At 39.7% G+C, this 22,323-nt stretch overlaps 1 protein-coding gene across 1 annotated transcript in view; it reads left to right on the forward strand.

The window, feature by feature from the left end:
- The window catches only part of LOC129764950 (tubulin beta chain-like), a 33,873-nt gene extending 12,888 nt beyond the window's left edge, over positions 1-20,985 (forward strand). Inside the window, exons 2-6 of the mRNA XM_055764639.1 lie at positions 11,106-11,340; positions 11,412-11,641; positions 11,790-11,957; positions 12,256-12,520; positions 20,411-20,985. Of these exons, the coding sequence (XP_055620614.1) occupies positions 11,106-11,340; positions 11,412-11,641; positions 11,790-11,957; positions 12,256-12,520; positions 20,411-20,805 (1,293 nt within the window). The 3' untranslated portion in view covers positions 20,806-20,985. The remainder of the gene's footprint in view (positions 1-11,105; positions 11,341-11,411; positions 11,642-11,789; positions 11,958-12,255; positions 12,521-20,410) is intronic.
- The last annotated feature ends 1,338 nt before the right edge of the window (positions 20,986-22,323 follow it).

Here is a 22,323-nt window from a genome sequence, read left to right on the forward strand (position 1 = left end):
GGCGCGGCGTAAGCTCAGATTCGGCTGCACGTTTATTTGTGCTGGCCAAAATTCAATGATAATTTAATTTACCACGTTGGGAAAGTTTATGCCGTTGCCGTCGATTCTGTGCAGGGAAGCAGGATAACGAACGGGAAGTCCCAGTGTAATTCAAGACCGGGAAGCAACGACACTCCCGTAAACCATATTTCACGAGAGGGAAACTCTGATTATGACATATTTATTGCATATTTGAACAAGTCGGGGGATCATTTTAGCAGGAAATGGCGAATAGGAAACTTACAGTTAGGTGCTCTTATTGTTCTTGGATGGCTTTAACATTCGTAGAAAATATGAGAATACGCGTGAATGTGGAAAACTTTCTTTGACGAAAAAAACTAGATCAGAATGGGAGTCGAACACTAAGCCCCCTTAACGATGAACGTGTCACTAACCAATGGCTAGCAGTAGGAAGTCATGGGCTGTTCGTCGAACAGTTTACTTTAAAAAGAATTCTATTACTGCACAGAGACGTTTACCTAAGGTATGCCATAATAAATGTGGCTTACACAAAATTACTCATGCAGATGAAAATAATTAGCAAAATCATGATTACCGTTTTGTCTCGAATTCCGAACACTCCATTTTTAAATATAAATTTACTAAACTTTAATGTTATAAATAATTGAATAATGAAAGCCCTGACATTCTTTGAGATATAGGCTACATTTCAACATCATTTACAGGTATCGATACAGCCAGAGATGCCAACTTTCCTGATTTTTCAGGATTTCCCAGACTTTTTAGCACGCTCCCTGATATCCTGACGAACACTCATCCTGATTTTTTTACTCTTCACATTATTCGTAATAAATATACTGGTTTCCATGCCAAGTTTTCTGTCATGATAGTTCTCCAGTTCGCACTTGTATATATCTTACATTAAATTAAACTTTGTACTTAACCTTTTTTATCTCTACCCTCAATTGTTTCGTGGCTTCCCAAAACAGTACTAGAAAAATTCATGAAACCAGGTTATCTGACGAATTACGAAATTACAACGAGATTAAGTTTGAGGAACAACATTATTTATTTATGTATCCCCAGAGTTATTAATGTAGTTTCAGAGTGTAAAATTACTAAAAAGAAAAATTTTGAATTCACAGTCAATATAAAAAGATTTTATATGTAATTTGTTCGTCTGATTCAAAGTAGAATAAACTTTAATGATGGGACTATGGTAAATATATCTATAACAGTACTAAATATCATAAAAAATAGGAAAAAATCAACAACTCTTCCACTTCTGATATGCTTTCCTCATTTGTTGAGTAAAGATTTATTCCAAAGCATGGATTATGAATTCAGTGAAAATTTGAATATTGATTTCTCTGCAATTGACTGTGCTGCTGCAGGTTTTTCGGAAAAATCTAAACGATCAAAAAGTTAGGCGAAACACTAGCATTTCCGCTTATGCGAGAATTTATACCATGCTCATTGATTCTTTTACATATCCGGTCTTCGCCCGAAGAAATGTATACTCTGTTTCTGATGGAATTTGGAATGGATTCTGTATTATGAACTACTACCAAGCAACCTGTTTCTCACATGTATGGCTCGCAGCAGTTTTCGACGAGGAAGCAAACATGTTCTGGGAGAAAAGAATATTTAAGTTGTGTGAAAGATGGCGAAAAATTTTTAAACAGAACTATGGATATAAAATTAAATTATAATGCTTTGATTGAAAATGATGTTTTTGTTTTCCCAAAAATCAACATTGACTTTTCGTACAACCCAAAATTAGCTATCCTGAATTTTATTTTCATTCTTCGTGATTTTTTTCAAATTATAGTTGGCAACCCTGGATACAGCCTATAATTTATTGACAGCAAATAGTGGCTGTCAAAACCAGTGACAAAATTTTTGCGTTAGTAAATTCCGTAAAAAACAAGCATCGTTTGTTTTTCAGTTTTTGTAGTTGTTTCAACTATTGTGTTTGTTGTTTTCATGTTAAGTGGTAGAAAATGTATGAATCTACTATAAATGGATGAAAAAATTATCTTTTATGCCGAAATCTTCATTAAAATTTGTGTTTAAGTGCTTAAGTCTGGAATTTGAATCAAGATTCAACGCATGATTCTTATTCTGAACAGTAGATGTTTGAACACTCTATTTTCAGGCAAATACAGCAATAGTTCACAAATTAGGGTACAGGGGCCAGGGCCCGAAATCTTCGAAGATGAAAAATGAAAATCGACTCTCCTCTCAGCAGCTTCGCTTCGACTAGGACTAGTTCGGCATTCGTCGTCGACATGATTTGAATTGACTAGAAATTGAATTGACGAGCGTTGAGGGCGAGGATGATTGATGAACTGCTACTCCCCTGACATGAATCTCGTTACCCACGAACACAATCTTATTTTAGCGTCCATATAAAGTGAAACGAAAACTTGAACTTACCTCAGGGAATGCTGATTCTTACCTCTCCCCCACTAACAACTATCTCTCGCATGATAATCGCTAGGGAACCACGCTATAAAGGCGATCCTTCTGGCCTTCGGGCGCGGAATATCATACTAACATTCTTCCCCTGGTGACAGTAAGGACGTGGCCGGCGTCGTTATTGGCTATTTGAAGCTCGAATCACCGAAACTTGCACAATGAGAATGATTTGCTACTCCCATGCATCATTCGGTGTGTTCTTTGTGCAATTTCGCTGGCTCAGGTCAATCACGGAGAGCAACTACGAACTATACAGTTTACCCAAGCTCAAGCTTATATGAAGTAAAACGAAGACTTGATTTCTGATGCAAAAAAGTAGATACATCATCAACGGACGGCTTGCTTAGCCACCGTGAACTCAAACCAACAAACTTAGACAGTTATCAGGTATACTATAAAGGTCCTCGCGTTAGTATTAGCAAAAAGCGTGCAGTTTGGAAGGATTTCTAAACAAAATTTTAGTTCACTTTGTCTCCGAGTTCAATTTTGTGAAACAGACATACAGAAAAACGGGTTTATATCAACAACATTCACTAATTTGTCAGTGTTTCTGAACACAACACTGTACGCTAAAGGGTGTGTCACATCAAATTGCATCACGGAAAAAACGCTGTAGAAATTCGCCCAGTAGACCGATCCTTTTGAAAATTTTAGACAGTAAAATAAAAACTATTAAACAACTTTTGGCATTTTCTTTTTATTCATACTTCGAGCCCAAGCCCGTATGCTCGCACCTTCCTCTTTACCCCGTCCATAAGGTTCTGTACAACGTCAGGTTGTAGTTTTTTTTTTGAACAGAAATCCATTTTCTCTTGAAGTCCGCCTCCGATTTGACAACTTTTGGGTTCTTCCGGAGGGCCTGCTTCATAATCGCCCAATATTTCTCTATTGGGCGAAGCTCCGGCGCGTTGGGCGGGTTCATTTCCTTTGGTACGAAGGTGACCCCGTTGGCTTCGTACCACTCCAACACGTCCTTTGAATAGTGGCACGAAGCGAGATCCGGCCAGAAGATGGTCGGGCCCTCGTGCTGCTTCAATAGTGGTAGTAAACGCTACTGTAGGCACTCCTTAAGGTAAACCTGCCCGTTTACCGTGCCGGTCATCACGAAGGGGGCGCTCCGCTTTCCGCAAGAGCAGATCGCTTGCCACACCATGTACTTTTTGGCAAACTTGGATAGTTTCTGCTTGCGAATCCCCTCCGGAACGCTGAATTTGTCCTCTGCGGAGAAGAACAACAGGCCCGGCAGATGACGAAAGTCCGCTTTGACGTAGGTTTCGTCGTCCATTACCAGGCAATGCGGCTTCGTCAGCATTTCGGTGTACAGCTTCCGGGCTCGCGTCTTCCCCACCATGTTTTGCCATTCGTCGCGGTTAGGAGCCTTCTGAACCTTGTATGTACGCAGGCCCTCCCGCTGCTTGGTCCGCTGGACGAATGAACTTGACAAATTCAGCTTATTGGTGACATCCCGGACCGAACTTCTCGGATCACGTCTAAACTGCTTAACTACGCGCTTGTGATCTTTTTCACTGACGGAGCATCCATTGTTGCCGTTCTTCACCTTCCGGTCGATGGTTAGGTTCTCGAAGTATCGTTTTAGTACTCTGCTGACCGTGGATTGGACGATTCCCAGCATCTTACCGATGTCCCGATGTGACAACTCCGGATTCTCGAAATGATTGCACAGGATTAATTCACAACGCTCTTTTTCGTTCGACGACATTTTTCCAAATTTACGAAAAATTGACAGTGAAGCATGGCCAACGTGATCTATACACTCTTATCTGATTATAAGCGAAAGCTGAAGATATAATTCCTAAAAATTAAATTTCTACAGCGTTTTTTCCGTGATGCAATTTGATGTGACACACCCTTTATTTTATATGTGTGAGTAATTTTCGTGTACAGTACAAAAAAAATCTAGCTCACCTCTAGTGTATGTCAAACCACGTTAAAATCAAACATCGATACATGAGAGAGAGAAACGAAAAATTCAATGAAAAACGTGTTTTTACACTTTTGTCTGTTTGCTTATGATAATGATTTGACATTTACATAGAGACGTAGAAGTGTGGGGGTAACCATGGGTACTGTGGCTCTTAACAGAAGTCGGGGAAGAATGAGATAGTCGAGTCGTAGAGTATGATAGCAAATAAACGCCCGAATGACTGTTGAGTCATGTTGACAGAGAAACTGCTGGAAGAAGCCAAAACTCATTTCCAATTGAATACGAAGGCTAATTTTTTTATAGTCCGCTGACTATCCTCAGTTGAATATGACTTAGTCGAGCCCTGACAAGGGCTGTCCACTTCTGGAGCAACAATATAAAAATACCTAACACCATTTGTAAACAAGGGTATGTAAGCACTTTCCTTGCAAAACGTAAGTCGATTGATTTTCTTGGTCAGGTTTTCAACTAAAACCAGAATAACTTAACCGAATTCCTGAAGTAACAGATCGGATTCTATTATATACAGTGTCGATTATATACTGACACGAATATATATGATTCGATTACATCCAATGTTGAACTTTATTATATATAGTTTGAAAAAAAAATATATTTCTCATTTTTCCCAAGAAAAAACAAAATGTAATATTTCAAAGTTAAGGTTACACTTACAAGTACACTGGAGTTAAAAATCGTGGTTTTTTAAGTATCTAAATGAAGGTTAACCAGGAATTGTTTAAAATGATATTGCAGTGGAATTAGAAAAATAGGAGTTAGATGTCCAAGAACAATTTATAGAGTGATTAGAGAGCTTCAACTTGATTTATAGAAACAATCATGTTTATTATGCATTTTTTAGATAAAATTAATTACAACTTAAAAATCACGAACTTTAATGTTTTCTACTCTCAAAATATAACTTAATCTCTTCCCGTATTATTAATTACGTCACACATCAAGTGATTTCACTACTCTGCTGGGCGTTCTAGTGCCCCATGTTATGAAAGTACACCACGAGTGACACTCAATGTTGTACGGGAAAGGGTTAAATCTACCAATTTAGATGTTTCATATAAAATATATAAAAAATTTATTATAGAATATATATAGAAGCAACAGAATCGTCTTACGTAGCGTACTTTTTGGTGCACAGACAGTTTTGCCATGTTTTCGTAATTATTGATTGTACTTATTTTTTATAGTTAACATGGTTTCGAGTTCAAGGGCGCTATATTGTTGATATTTTATCTATTTGAACTTAAATGGCTCGACTGATTTTGACGAAATTGTGCACTTGATAGAGAATAGGTCGTAAACTATATATGATATTACGGCACGGACTCGATAATATACAGACTCCGATTTATTTTCACTGTATATAATCGAATCCTGTATATAATCGAGTCAAAAAAAAATTTTTTTATTCGTGTTTTATGCATATATTTTTTGTTTATTGAAAAATAAGGAAGAATTAAATTTTCGATTCATCACCTTAAAGTCAGAAAACACTTTTCTCACCTGATTTTTGTTCCAAAATCTCTCAGAAGGTGATATATCAAGGATTCTCAAAGTGGTCGATATCAACCCCTTGGGGTCGACAAAATACTGTATAAGTTGTGTTACGAGAACGAACTCGTTATAAGAATGATTAATATTTGAATGGAAAGTATTATTGTTGATATTGGTATTAATAACTTCTAATTACACTTAATATTTTCTGAATTTCATGTCTATTTATTGATGAGAAAATGATATCAAGTTTAAAATTTTTGAAAAAAATTGTCTATGGGGGTCAATGATATCACTTCATTTTGGAAAAGGAGTCTCTTGCCCTAAATAGTTTGAGCGTTTCTGTGATAGATGATCATATTTGATGAAAAAAATCCTTGTTCGAATTTCAACAATGACAGAGTTGTAGAGCTATTTTTTTTTGTTTCGAGCTCTATTGCCTCAAACTGACTCTACACTAAAAAGTACGCAGCGTAAGCCGAGAAAATTTAGACAGACGAAAGACGAGAAAATTTAGTACCGGATATAGAGGTGGAACATCTAAATTACTGGATTTAAATAACTGTTTTGGGAGTGAGAGTTTCAAAAAATAAAGTTCTCAAACCACTCTACAATTTGTTCTTTGACACCCAACATCTATCTTTCTTAAATTCGCTGCAATATCGATATAAACAATTGCTGGTCAAAATTCAAGCAAAATCTTCAAAAATAACGATTTTTACCCTACTGTACGTATAATAGCCACTTAATTTTTTTTTTTTTTTTCTGTATTATAGTGACTTTCAACGCTTCTGGCTGGTTCGTCACTTTTTACCTTCCATTTTGGAAGATTGTCGGGAGTGAGAATTGAACTCGTGATCTTGAGCGTGAGAAGTATGGATGTTACCTCCACGCCAGATCGGCTCCACGGCCACTTAAATTCCACCTTAACGTTCAAAGGTTACATTTTTCCTTGAAACCAGTCATATTTGAAATGTAAAAAAAAAATTCCAAACTATATATAATCGAGTTCAAAATTGCATATAATCGAGTCCGACCTGTACTAGGATACCGATTACCATATATTAAATACTGTTAAGGGGAAATTAGTGCTAACATGCAAAAAAAAAAATGAATAATTTTGTTTCTTAAATTTGGCTTCAAACTGTTTTTAAATGCGATTTTAGCATTTTTGTATAAACAATATTCAAAAAATTATTAACGTCGTTTATCGAACAGAAAGAATTTAGTAACGTTGTTAAATGACAGATCCGAACTTTTATCCATACATGCGTAAGTAACCTCAACTCGTCAAAAGCCAGGCGCATCGCCGATGAGCTGGAAGCCTTTTTGAATGAGCACAATGAATTATTGAAATACTTCAAATCGCACTTGTTCGAATTACAAAATGACAATCACGCTTTTCTGACCAATCCTGATAGAGCTTCAGCTGGGGAGGAGAGCACGTGTATAGATCCAATGCGCAAGCGTTGCTGGAATCATAGTAGGTGACTGCGCAGTGACGCGAGAAATTGTGATTCGAAGAAAAACAATAATCTGGAGCTCATCGTTGACACACAGTTGAGCGATTGCGATTCCTACGACACAATCAACAAAAGCGGCTGGAGGAAGAATACATTACCTTGCGAGACGCTACCGTGAGCAAGGCTGACACAGTCTTTTCTATTGCCAGGTTAAAACGCAATGCATTCTCATGACATTACAGCGCGTGTGTTCAAATAAACAATGAAGTTTAGACGGATTCGGCTTTACCTATTGCTGGATGTATTCGGTTGAATGGAAGAAGCAAGGATTATCTCATACACACATTTTATGTTTGGTTAGTCCACAAAATACGCCCTGGGGAAATCGATAGTGTCATTCCCTCAGAAATTTCAGATCTGTCACTGATACCATACTCATCCACTGATACTAACTCATCCGTATTCTGGAAACCGATCGATCGAGAATTACTTGAACGGATTACAATTTTGAATTCTATAATCCGTTCGACTCAAGTCCAATCGAGTTATGCAAAGGTGGCAACCTTGCTGCACAATCAGACATAGACAACATTGAGCTCCGTGTTCCATTTCTTTGAAGCAAAAATGGTAATGGATATTCGGGTGGAACAAACACGGATACGAATACGGATGTGTTATTTTGACGTTTATTTTACGACAAGACAAGGTTGCAACATTTGCGCAAAACGATTGAATTTAAGTCGAACGGATTTAAAAATGCAAAGTCGATTTCGAACGAATCGTAAAATTCGATCGAATTTCAAACCAATCGAATTCCGAAATATGAATGACTGTTCGATACTGTTACCAAAAACCACCATATCCTATATATCAACAGATAAATACTGATAATGGCAGGCCATTATTCACGAACGATACAGACATAGACACCGAAAATCGTTGAGTGGTACAATATTCGCCTCAGCTGAACGAAACATTCAATGCTCATATTGATGTTGGGTTCTGCGGATCGGTGAAGAGCAATTAATAAATTAATTTGCAAGTCCTTGATTAAGGAAGCAATATAACTGTGTTTCAAAATTAGAATACCTACTCCTCGAGTGAATGACAATGACGAAATATTGCGGTTCCAAATAGGCCGGTTCATCAGCTCCATCGAAGCTGTCTGGTGAATCGTTGGTTTCCCAATTCATGGACGGGAACTAGCGGTTATAAATTGTCCCGCCTATCTTGAACATGGCAAGCTTTTTTTTTCACCAACGAAACAACAATTGAACGAAATGAATATCGACTTCATTTTTTCAGTTTTCTACTTGAGAAAGCGAAAATATATTACATAATTTTCATTACATATAACTTTTAAGAGATCAAACGTGTTAATTGCGTTAATGAATTACATTGAATCAAGAAGCAATATACAAACTTCCGTTCAACTCGTTTCATTCGTTCTTTTTTATCGATCACATCCGATTAATATTATAGTTAGATCGTAGAAACATTCAAACACATTTACAACACATTAGTTATGTTTTATTTAACACGCAAAATATTCACCAGAAATAATTTTTATGATAGAACAACGTTTGCCACGTTTGTCAGCTAGTAAATTTATATAATCATGACGAGTTTGGTAGAATTAATAGGAACTTTTGGTAGAATTGGTAGAATTGGTAGAATTAATAGGAAATTTATAGTAAAAGGCAATTCTAAAGAGGCAATCAAAAGATCAATCAATGGAGAGTTCGGCGATTGAATCCACGAACGTTCCCTTAGTAAGATAACGTGAATGTTCGGAAAAATTCATTTCAAAAAAATAATTTTGGCCGGACGAAATTCGCCGGATCAGCTAGTGAAACATATCTTTAGTTTTTTACCATGTATTTAGAAATCAATTTTATTGTAGTCAATTGAAAAAAGGCTTTTTTGTATCCAAAAATCAAATTAGTTTCGCTTAAAAGTACCATTTTTAGTAATGAGACGCTGTTTAATGGCCAACAAAGCTTAAGTGTTCGAAATTTGAAGCAAAACCGTTGATCAGAATTTGTAACAATTTAGTTTTCCAGTTTGATTTTTTCCAAAGAACCGAACACACTGGAGAAACAAAATAGCTATTAACGGGCTCCAATTCTGAAAAGTGCATGAATTTTCACTTCAAAGAATGTTGATAAGTGATTTTTGCTCTGATTGAGCAAAAACAGAAATACACATCGTATAAAAAATTGCACATAGTTTCTTATTATTCGCCTAATAATAATATTTTAAATCGAATATCTGAATATAATATATCCAGAAAGAAACACCTTCCCATTTCTCACCAAATAACAAAAATATTATGAACTTCATATAAACTCAAACAATTTAACTGCTTTCCTGGCAATTCTAACGCAAGGACAATTATCTATATTAGATGGCTTCAATTAGTGACGCCGCGTTTTGGCGTTATGAACACGCCTCAGACAAATGGCCATAATTCAGCCTATGAATAATTGAAATGCTACAGAGAAGATAACGTCACGGAGATATTTGCATGAACAGATCCACCTAGTCGACGCGGAACAAGTGCTTAGCATATTCAGCCAGCCATAAACCATCATCATAATTCAGAAAAAAAACCGAATCTCTTCGAGGTTTTTTTTATCATCGCAGGAAAAAAAGCCACCCTCGATAAAGAAAAACACAACCAAATGCTAAACTGATTTCGATGCCAACTCCCCCACAGAAGTAGGATGTTGTGGCTAGCCAAATCCACTCTTGTGTATCCTATCAAGCCGCAGGGGACAGACGTCAGATGTTGCGTTTTCCGTTTGCGATGCAGCATCCATACGCCGTTCCGTTTCCCGTTCGAGCTGAATAGAACCGGGGAAATTAAAAATCGCCACCCCTACCGCTCTTCTCACGGGGAAAGTTTTCCCTGATATAGCAAGGCAGGACATATACGGGCGGACGGACACACATAGAGATCTGCAGGCAAAACTTGTTCGTCCATAGATGAATGTTTGCTCGGGGACTGACCGAGCGGATTATGGAGCAGAGATGTGGTTCTGCCGCGCGTCGTGTTTATTTTGGGAAAATTGAAAATTCAAAGCATCGGTGAAATTTTCCAATGAATTATTCAAGCTGGATAGGACCGGGAGGCGTACGGTTATGCGGAGTAATTTTTCATCCGCTTTCTTATCAGTGGTCAACTTCGCGCTTTGTTAGCGCGGCACGGCATCGGGAGATTCCGCTCCAGTGGACAATGCAATTCGGCGAGAAATCACCCATTTGTGACCGCTAGAAATGTATTCGAGAAAGTTGATTATCAAAACACAACAGAGACCAAATGGAGCGTTATATTGTCCCAAAAATCCATTCCTTGAACCATAGCCACAGGCACGAAATCGTCCGAAAACACCGGCTTTATCCATCACTCCGTGAACCTTTATAAATTAGCATCGTTTGTCAATGAATAATCTCATTCGGTACATACATGAATTTTGCCCATGGCATGATTCAATTCTGAATGGTAGTTCCCATTTCCCTCACGCAGTCGGAGATCGCCTGCAAGCAACACTTGCTCCCTAATAAATTATTCCCATTTTTCTCCACTCTCGTGCCGAACGGCTGAACAGTAAATATGCCCTCCCGTTCATGCCGATAAGGCATGCATATGGGACATATTTATTGCCCATCATCTCTAACAAGTTCCGCTTTTTACTTCACAGTTCTGGGAAATCATCTCAGACGAGCATGGCATCGATCCGACCGGTCATTACCACGGCGACAATGACCTCCAGCTGGAACGCATCGATGTCTACTACACCGAGGTCAACGGAAACAAGTACGTGCCCCGTGCCGTCCTTATCGATCTGGAACCCGGCACCATGGACTCCGTTCGTCAGTCACCTTATGGTGCTCTTTTCCGGCCAGATAACTTTGTATACGGACAATCGGGTGCAGGTGAGCGCGTGTTATACCGAGTTGCTTTTAATTCAGATGAAAAATAGTTACAAATATCTCCTCATTCACAGGTAACAATTGGGCCAAAGGTCACTACACAGAGGGAGCCGAGCTGGTTGACAATGTGCTTGACGTGATACGCAAAGAGTCCGAAGGCTGTGACTGTCTGCAGGGATTCCAGCTGGCACATTCACTCGGCGGTGGCACCGGGTCCGGTATGGGAACTTTACTTATTTCCAAAATTCGCGAAGAATACCCAGACCGGATAATGAACACATTCTCTGTCGTGCCTTCTCCAAAGGTAGGAATCTGTTCAAAGCATTGTCTTTAGCTTCTCGTTCTAAACGTTCATTCTGTCTAATAATGTTCTCTTTCTTTCTCGTCTAAAATCATCTGTCTCTGTTGCTGTATTCGTCTGTGTCGCCCGCTGAAACTGTTTCGTTGAAAAGGTTTCAGATACTGTTGTAGAACCGTACAATGCCACTCTGTCCATCCATCAGTTAGTTGAGAACACCGACGAAACGTTCTGTATCGACAACGAAGCCCTCTACGACATCTGCTTCCGTACGCTAAAGCTTACTTCGCCCACATACGGCGATCTGAACCATCTAGTCTCTGTAAGTATTGATTTCATTCTCCAACCACTCTTCACAGGTCTCCGATGTGGTTCTTGAGCCGTACAATGCGACACTGTCTGTCCACCAGCTGGTGGAGAACAGCGATGCCACGAACTGTATCGACAATGAAGCACTCTACGAGATCTGCTACAGAACACTACGCATCGTTGATCCGACATACGCCGATTTGAACCACTTGATTTCTGTGAGTCAAGCGGAACCCATCGAACTCACTTAAAAATAATGATACCTATTACAATTCGAACTAATCCTCTTCCGCGTTCACCTCTACCAACAGGTCACAATGTCCGGCGTGACGACGTGTCTGCGTTTCCCCGGTCAGTTGAATGCCGATTTGCGCAAACTGGCTGTCAACATGGTTCCATTCCCTCGGTTACATTTCTTCATGCCCGGATTCGCCCCACTCACTGCCAAGGGCTCGCAGCAGTACCGCGCCCTCTCCGTGCCCGAACTGACCGCCCAGATGTTCGACGCGAAGAACATGATGACGGCCTGCGATCCCAGACACGGACGGTACCTGACGTGTGCCGCCATCTTCAGAGGTAAGTTCGTCGCACTCACCAATTTTCTGTATTAGAATGTATTTGTGAAAGTCGAGTGTTTCGATAGCTCCATAAGCTTGGGCTTGGGGAAGACTGTTACACTCTGTAGTTGGTCTAGATCAGTGGTGTTCAACCTATTTTGCTTCATTCCCCCCTTTACGAAAATTAATCCCAGTGCTTCCCCCCTATCAGTATTTTGTAAGAAAGCCTGTAGCATATCAGTAAATTAATGAAAGAATACAAACAGTTTTCAAGTTATATTCGCAACAAATTTGAATTATACTTGTATCTGTTTTCAAAAAAGGTATATAAAGTCTGTCAAGTCAGTTTGGCATCTGCGCCTGATTGACTTCCGCCAAAATCGTAATTCTTGAGAACGTTGTCAAAAAACACACCTCATGATGACTTCGATATGTACTCAGTTATGGTTTTTCGTTTCCAGCAGCAGCATTGTAGGAAATCCAGATTCACGACGAGCTTGTTCTGAAATTGATCCAAAACTTTCGTCACTGCCAATCGGCAGGGATTTCAAACCATGTCCAAATCTTGTTTTTTGATATAAGGAAAACATATTTCAAGTTTAACTTGTTGTAAAGAGTCTTGATAAATGCTGTACAATCTCCTTTTTTATGGTCTTCTGTACTTTTTCGTCGTCTGTTCCGTCATCATTCTCTGACGAAAGGCTTTCAAACATTGTGTCGGGCCCGAAGGGTGACTACTAAATTCGATCTGGCGACAAGATACAGCTCGCACGACCAAACAACGTGCTCGATGTCGTGGTAACCTTGGCCACAAACACAAAGATTGTTGTCGGCAAGATTAATACGAAAGAGTAGCGCATCTAACGAACAGTGATTGGACATGAGTCGGGAGAAGGTGCGAATAAAGTCCCGACTCAAGTCCAGACTTTTGAACCATGGTTTGAGGCTAACCTTAGGGATAATCGAGTGGAGCCACCGGCCCAATTCATCTTCGTTCCATTTGCGTTGCCAGTTAACTATGGTATTTTTGCGGACTAAAGAATAAAATTCATTGAAGGCGATTTGACGCTGATAAATATCGCCTTCAATTGCACCTACCTTTGCTAATGAGTCAGCCCTCTCATTACCCAGAATTGAGCAATGGGAAGGGACCCAGATAAAGGTAATGACATAACAGCGTCTGGATAAAGCACTCAAAATTTCTCGTATTCTCTCAAGGACATACGGCGAGTGCTTTTCCGGCCTCACTGAACGGATAGCTTCGACAGAGCTAAGACTATCCGTTACAATGTAATAGTGTTCAACAGGTCGTGAGGCGACGCTGTCCAGCGCCCAGTGTATCGCTGCCAATTCAGCAATATACACTGAGCAAGGATTCTGAAGACTGTGAGGTGCTAAAAAATTCGTTGAACACTCCAAATCCTGTGGACTCATTCATAGAGGACCCATCAGTAAAGTACATATTATCACAATTGATATCCCCATACTTTGCATCGAAGATCGTTGGAACGATCCTCGATCGAAGATAATCTGATGTTCCATGGATATCCTGCTTCATGGACAGATCAAAATGCACAGAGGAATTGATGTAGTCAGGAAAACAAACACGGTTGGGAATATACGAAGAAGGATTAACCTGCATGGAGACAAATTCATGATATGAACTCATGAATCCAGAATGAAAATTTAGCTCGATCAGCTGCTCAAAATTTCCGATCACCAATGGGTTCATAACCTTACACCGGATGAGGAACCGAAGAGATAATAAATTGAAGCGATCTTTTAGTGGGAGTAGGCCTGCCAAAACCTCGAGACTCATGGTATGCGTTGAGGGCATACATCCCAACGCGATACGGAGACAAAGATACTGAATTCGCTCGAGATTAATGAGGTGTGTTTTGGCAGCTGATTGAAAACAGAAACTGCCATACTCCATCACTGAGAGAATAGTTGTTCGATACAACATTATAAGATCTTCGGGATGGGCTCCCCACCAGGTGCCGGTAATTGTACGGAGAAAGTTTATTCTTTGTTGACATTTTTTACTCAGATACCTAATATGGGCCCCCCAAGTACATTTGGAGTCGAACCAGACCCCAAGATACTTGAATGACATAGCATGAGTGATCGGTTTACCCAAAAGTTGAAGCTTTGGTTTTGCTGGTCTATGCTTCCTAGAAAAAACCACCATCTCTGTTTTCTCCGTGGAGAATTCGATCCCTAGCCCAATGGCCCAGGTTGAAAAATTGTTCAAAGTATCTTGTAAGGATTCTTGCAGGTCGGATTCGTTTGATCCTACGACAGACACCACTCCATCATCTGCAAGTTGTCTTAGGCTGCAATTTTGTGTAAGGCAATTGTCAATGTCGCTTACGTAGAAGTTGTACAAAAGGGGGCTTAAACATGAGCCCTGGGGGAGTTCCATGTAAGAGACCCGACTTACTGCCGAATCTCCGTGAGAAAAGTTCAAATGTTTCTCACAAAGCAAGTTATATAACATATTATTCAATAGAGGCGGCAGACCCCGAGATTGTAATTTGTCTGACAAAACCTCTATTGAAACAGAATCAAAGGCCCCCTTTATGTCCAAGAATACTGAAGCCATTTGTTTTTTTTTTCGGCGTAAGCCATTTGAATTTCTGAAGAAAGCAACGCAAGACAATCATTCGTCCCCTTGCCCCTGCGGAACCCATATTGTGTATCTGAGAGTAGGCCATTCGTTTCAACCCATCGATCAAGGCGAAACAAGATGATTTTCTCCAACAATTTCCGTATACAAGACAGCATTGCTATTGGGCGGTACGAATTGAAGTCGGACGCGGGTTTTCCGGGTTTTTGGATAGCTATAACTCGTACTTGTCTCCAATCATCTGGAACAATATTATGCTCCAGAAACCGATTGAATAAGTTCAACAAGCGATGTTTCGCCACATCAGGGAGATTTTTCAGCAAGTTGAATTTAATTCTATCCGATCCCGGAGCAGAATTGTTACATGAAAGGAGAGCAAGAGAGAATTCTACCATCGAAAACTCGGAATCAAGATCGCACCTATCTTGTGGTATATCTCGAATAATTCTTTGCACTGGAGCGGAATCGGGACAAACCTTTCGTGCAAAATTAAAAATCCATCGATGTGAATATTCCTCGCTTTCATTGGATGAAGAGCGATTTCTCATGTTTCGAGCCACTTTCCATAATTTTTTCATTGACGTTTCTCGTGATAAACCTCCCACGAAATTACGCCAATAAGCACGTTTTTTCCCTTTGATCAAGTTTTTAAATTGATTTTCAAGGTCCAAATACGTTTGAAAATTCTCAATGGTTCCACGTTTCCGAAAAGCTTTAAATGCATTCGATTTATCTCCATAAAGCTTGGAACACTGGCCATCCCACCATGGATTGTGAGGCCTTCGACGAATAGTGGAACCTGGGATGGGTTTCGTTTGAGCGCGAACCGCGCTGTCATAGATCAAACGAGAAATGAAGTTATACTCCTCCAATGGAGGCAAACCATCTCTGGAATTGATGGCTAGAGCAATCGCGTCCGCATATTTTTTCCAGTCAATGTGTCTTGTGAGGTCGTATGCCATGTTTATTGATTCAGAAGAATTCAACCCATTGGTGATAGAAATTTTGATTGGCAAGTGGTCACTACCGTTGGGATCCTGGATTACATTCCACTTGCAATCTAACGATAGTGAATTCAGCAGGAGGTTTAGGTACACGTGTTGTTTCCCCAGTGTTCAAAACGGTCATATTGAAGCTGTTACAAAGGTCATATATCAACGATGAACGATTATTATCGTCGTACGGTTCCCCCAGGCAGTTCCGTGAGAGTTGAAGTCTCCCAAGATTAATCGTGGCTCAGGAAGGAGTGAGCACATGTCAACAAGTTGCTTGCGGCTAACCGCAGCTCTCGGAGGCCAATACAAGCTGACTATACAGAGGTCTTTGCCTCTGATGTTTGCATGACAAGCAACAGCTTCGATCCCTCCAATAGGTGGAAGGTCAATTCTAAAAAATGAGTGACACTTATAAATAAACGAAATGTCATGAAACATAAGCTAGTGACAGATGAACCTCTTGAAATGAATCTTATTCAATTTTAGTGGGGCCATCTGTTGAAAAATCCCGGGACGTTTCGCCCATGTAGTATAATCAGCTTACGCGTATACTACAAAAATCAGGTCTGTACAAAATGTGTGGAATTGACGGTAAAACATTGCCAACGGCTTGATTTTCGATTAAATGCAGTTATATTTAAGCTATGCTACCAACGCCAGTTTGTTGTGGAAACAGCGATTGAGGTTCGAGAACCGATTGGCGTACATCCATCAAAATATATTAGACTAACGTAGTTGAGAACCCGATTGTAACAATTATGAACAGCACCGCTTTTGACGTGGGACTACGTCTAACCGGAGTATATGGGGGGTAAAATGAAAACCTAAACGCAGAACATGCAGGAAAAAATGAAAGATTCCAAATGCTTATAACTCGAACATTTCTTACTGTATCGGAAAGATGATCTATCGGAATTAATAAAATGGTGTTTATCATTAGATAAACAATAGAATAACTGTAAAATGTTAAGCGTTATCTAAGCGCCCGAACTACCTCGTTTTGATTGGCCCGATGTACGGTTTCCCCAAGACAGCCATCGTAACCAAGCAGCAAATTCAAACAAGTTGGGGGCACTTTTGTTCCGATTTTCATCATACCATCATACCAAACGTAAAAGGACTTGTAACGAAGAACATAATCTATCACAATGCATGAATTGACCTTACATGGAATTTATCTCTTTACTCACAAAGCAAATATATTGAATTTGATTGAATTCGGAAGTTGTTTTATTCAATCAAAAATTCAATCAATACAAACAAATGATTGCTAAGCTAAGCTAGTCCCACGTCAACTTTGCGGTTATATCATAGATATAACCCACCCATTTTTTTTCCTAATCCAAAAATGCAATTGAAACCATCCGTGTCCAATAAGATAATGCCGTCCCAAACTATCCGATATAAGCGGATACAGTTTACGTGAGGATGTTTTGAGTTTTGTTACTAGATGCGTTTCCATGGAGAATTCAGAAGAGTGCAGTATTGTTAATCAAATCCGACATTTACCTTTCGATCAATACTCAGCTTCAATGAATCCGAAAGCTTGAAATCCTTGTAATCTACAATTAAATTGATGAGTTTTAACTATCTAGTTACATTCTTTATGGGCAATATGTTGTGTGCTCATAAGCGTCCGCGGGATAATCGGGGAACGCCCGAAGCCGAGCGGTGACTGCCTGCTGATAAGATGGTGGAAAATATGCCGTTTGCCCAACCCACTTAATCGCTAATCTGACGATGCCCGTTAGGGCGGTAATGGATGTATTAAAAAAAATAATTATAATTAAAAAACCGACCATGTAAATTTTGTTTATTGGTCTAAAAAAATGACCTGTGAAAAATATCAGCTCAATCGGACATGTCGATCAAAATGTCGATTTTGCGCCAAAACTTTTTTTCGAGATAACACCGGATCTCGATCTTTTATGCATTTTAAGTCATTTGGCATCGTAACCATTTTTTAGATTTTCCAAATTTTCTTGGGAGATTTTCGAGGGTCAAAAATTCAAAACTTTGAGTGTTTTGAGGCTCCCCTAAATCATGTCCGATTGAGCTGAAACTTTGCACAGGTCATTTCAGAACTGGGCATGCCACATATCTTCTCTCTTCTCCGAAAAAAAAAAATGAATAAAAAAAAGACGAAATGAACAAATGCATGTGGATTTTGTTTCAGTATATTTTCCTTCGCAGAAAACATTTGAACCACCTTTGGGATGTATGAGCTCGTTTATGACGTTCAACTCAAGGCGCCTAGAAGTATATCCTAAGGTGAACCAACTTGCTAAAACCACTCTTTAGCCATCTTGGAAGTCTACTGTGTTTTGTTTGTAAACAAAACACAATACGCTAGTGCCGAAGCTCGCTTGCTCTGTCTGTCTCTTTCACGCTACAGGCAAAAAATTCCCCTTCTGCTTTCTTCCGTACTGTTTTCATATACTGCTCCCCTAACTTAGTGACGAAACGGCCTCACCTTAGGATATACTTCTAGGCGCCTTGGTTCATCTAACAAAATATCGAGTCAAGTTCTGTTCTCCATACGGTGGTCCCGAGTCGTACTTGTTCTGCGCTTTCGTCCCGATCCGTAAATAATTTTACTTCCATTTTTACACAGCTCGGCCGTCCCGAGCAATACTTTTTCTGCGCGGTCGTCCCGATCCGCAAATAATTTTACTTCCATTTTTACACTGAACGGTCGTCACGATCTGTACTCTTATCATATTTTTTTTTTTCATACGGTCGTCCCGTGCCGTACTTCTTCTGCGCGGTCGTCCCGATCCGCATCCTACATTTTTCGTAGAGTGACGTAGTCCTACGTCAAAAAACTAACATATTTTCTAACTTCTGCTTGGAATATTTCACATACGGTGGGAATCACACCAAATGTACTTCGGAAACGTGCAACTTTAGTATCACTTAATTCCCACACGAGAGCCCTGAAAGATCATGTCTCAAAATATTTCGATTCAAGACGGTTTCCGATTATCCTCTTTAATCCTCGCTCCTGGCAGGATCGCCAAAATGTGTACCCATAAGCGTCCGTGGGATAATCGGAGACCGCCCGATGCCGAGCGGTGACTGCCTGCTGATAAGATAGCGGAAAATGTGCCGAGTGTCCAATCCACTTAATCGCTAAACTTGCGATGCCCGTGTTGCCAGAACTGGGAATGCCACACATATGTAAGAACAGCAATACACTTCAATCTAGCATAAATAATTCCTTTAAGCTGAGTTCGATTTTATGAATTTTAATATTTGACGAGATTTTTAACCAGAGATTGTAAGTACATGATTTGTTGTTCTAAAACAACATTGCTATTATAAATATGTAGCACTGCATGGGGATGGACTGTTTTTGATTAAATTATTTGGCATGACGAGCTTTTCGGAAAAGTAGTTCGGAAAGAAAGAAGACATGGGACCTAGCCATCAAATCAGATCAAAAATCATATCGCATCACAATCAACTTGGGTTTATGCCACATCACAGTGGAAATGACGCTTACGTCACTCCGTTTTCAAGCTTTTACGGGGTTATTAAATGTGTTATAAAATGGGGACACATTTCGACATTTACGAGAAAACAGTAATAACTCGCAGACAGACATATCAGTTGAATTCCATCACTATCGGATGCAATTGTTCCCGGGAGAGAGTTCCCTGTCAATTCTGGGCATTTATAGGTAAAGAATGTATATGGCGAATGATTGAAAAAAAAATCTAATTTAATGTATTCAATGACTTTTAATTCTATCTTAATTTTGAGTTTAAAAAAATAAAACAACTTCTAAACCATAAAACCCACCCCACGACTGATGGTGGGCCTGTAATGAAGTGAGATGAACGCAATTTGCGCACGTCTGGCACTGATTCACAATTTGTTGGATTCTACAGCATGCTAGAGAAAACTGCTCGCCTCCAAATTAGACAAACTGTGCTCAGGAATGTGCACGGAAATACTTCACTGCTCGGGCTGAGTTTGCATCATCCTCCCCCTCGTGCAAGCCAAATTCTGGCGCTTGGCATTTTCGCCTTCGCCTACAGGACTTCGGCCGCATCAGGGAATGAGTGGAATTAGGGTAATGGCGAGATAATCATTTTGTTATTTGATACTAATTAACAGATTAAAACGCGTCCGTGCACTACCGTAATTTAGCGGGAGATGGGAGTAATAAATTGTTTTATCGCTGTTTCTTCCGCTCCATTTAACGCTATTGTCCCTAGCGTTAGCGTTCACTGAAAATAAGACAATTGTAGTATTGATGTTCATACTCTCTCTCTTTCAGGAGTCATGTCCATGAAGGAAGTCGACCAGCAGATGCTGAACATCCAGAGCAAAAACAGCAGCTACTTCGTGGAATGGATCCCGAACAACGTGAAGGTCGCCGTCTGTGACATCGCCCCGCGTGGTCTCAAGATGTCGGCGACGTTCATCGGAAACACCACTGCCATTCAGGAGATCTTCAAGCGCATTTCCGAACAGTTCACGGCCATGTTCAGACGGAAGGCTTTCCTCCACTGGTACACCGGCGAGGGAATGGACGAAATGGAATTCACCGAGGCCGAGTCCAACATGAACGATTTGATCTCGGAATACCAACAGTACCAGGAAGCGTCCGTGGATGACTACGAGGATGGCGAGGATGTGATCGAAGAGGAAGCGGACCAACACATGGAGTAGAGAGAGTAGAGTAACTTCGGCCAAGCCGGAATGATATATACGTTGCCTTCTGTTGAAACGAGGGGAAATGTTTTCCATTTATAAAATAAAGTTATGAAAAAAAGATTCGTTTAATTAAATTATCACCAGATGAAGATTGTATTTAATTTCAATCAAATAAATATTGGCCATTAATAATAACATATGTCTTTTCACATTTTGGGTTCAAGGTTCATGGTTAGATATCGGAGGTCTAGCGTTATCCTGATGGAAAACAACTCCTCTTCAAGTGACTAAAGCATGCCACTTATGAGTCCTGAAGATGATCCAATTGTTGATAGTGGAGGTCCGAGTCAAGAGTTTGGCCCAGCAACTCATAGTCAAACAAACAGTAAAACCTTTCTAACAGCCAATGTTGGCTTGGTCACCGTTTGCGATGGCTTACCGTGTTGCGATCATGACTGTTTCCGCTAAACGTTGTCGTAAGGGGATGTCCACATACCACGTTGACAACTTTCTGCTCACCATGAGTACCGTCGATTCAAATTGGGTCATGGGAGTGAGATTGACAAAATTGCGAATATTTTCGATAGTTGTGAGCAGTTTAATAGGAGCATATTTTCACTACTTCCAATGTATAATAATTGATTGTAATTTTTTTCCGTTTTTGACCCAATCTCACCCCCATCGACGGTACTTCGTATTTGTAAATGAAAGGATTGAGTAGTCTGATAGACTTACCCGGTCGAAAATTTACCTAGTGTGGTCTTAAATTCTGGTACACGGAATATTGGTCACAGATCATATTGACCATCAAATCATCTTTTTATAAAATTTCTTTCAAAGTTTTATTCAGCTACTCAACAGCTACTAATTACACAAACAAGTTATTCAAAATGACCTACATTTGCCTTCCACCATAGGGGGAAACGATCTGACCATTTATCGAAATGAACTCTCAGAGTTTAAAGTCTCTCTAATTCAATACCTTCCTTCCTTCCTTCCATTTATCGATTGCAGCACGCACTACTTCCGCAGGAAAGTTGTTCACTGCACGGGTGAGGGCGTACTTGAGCGACTCAATATACGGGGGACGAGTAGTACAATACGATTTTCGACCTGTCCTCATATAATCGTAAACAACCTTGTAGTATCACTTATTGCGCAATAATGAACTCAAAGTAACAACTATAAAATATCTCAAGAGAAGGATTAGATACGTCTATTACTGTTTGCGTGTAGAATACGTTTACTCTTGTACCAGTATTTATGACTATACTATGTATATTTTTCTCATATCGTTGAAATCCTTCACTAGAATCTGAAATTCGATCTATTTCTATTGGAAGTAGATAGAGAAACCGCCAACTCAAATTTCATTCGCGACTGGATTTGCGTAAATCGATATTTTTAAATACTGGGCCCTATTATATGAATCGAATCGAGAAGTCGACACAATCACTATCACTATCACACCGAGCAAAGAGCCTTGTAATAAATTGTCGCAAATTTCCGGTTTATTTGTCAATCGTTGAAAAA

Source organism: Toxorhynchites rutilus, chromosome 1 (genome assembly GCF_029784135.1).
Source record: "Toxorhynchites rutilus septentrionalis strain SRP chromosome 1, ASM2978413v1, whole genome shotgun sequence".
Classification (NCBI taxonomy): Eukaryota; Metazoa; Arthropoda; class Insecta; order Diptera; family Culicidae; genus Toxorhynchites; species Toxorhynchites rutilus.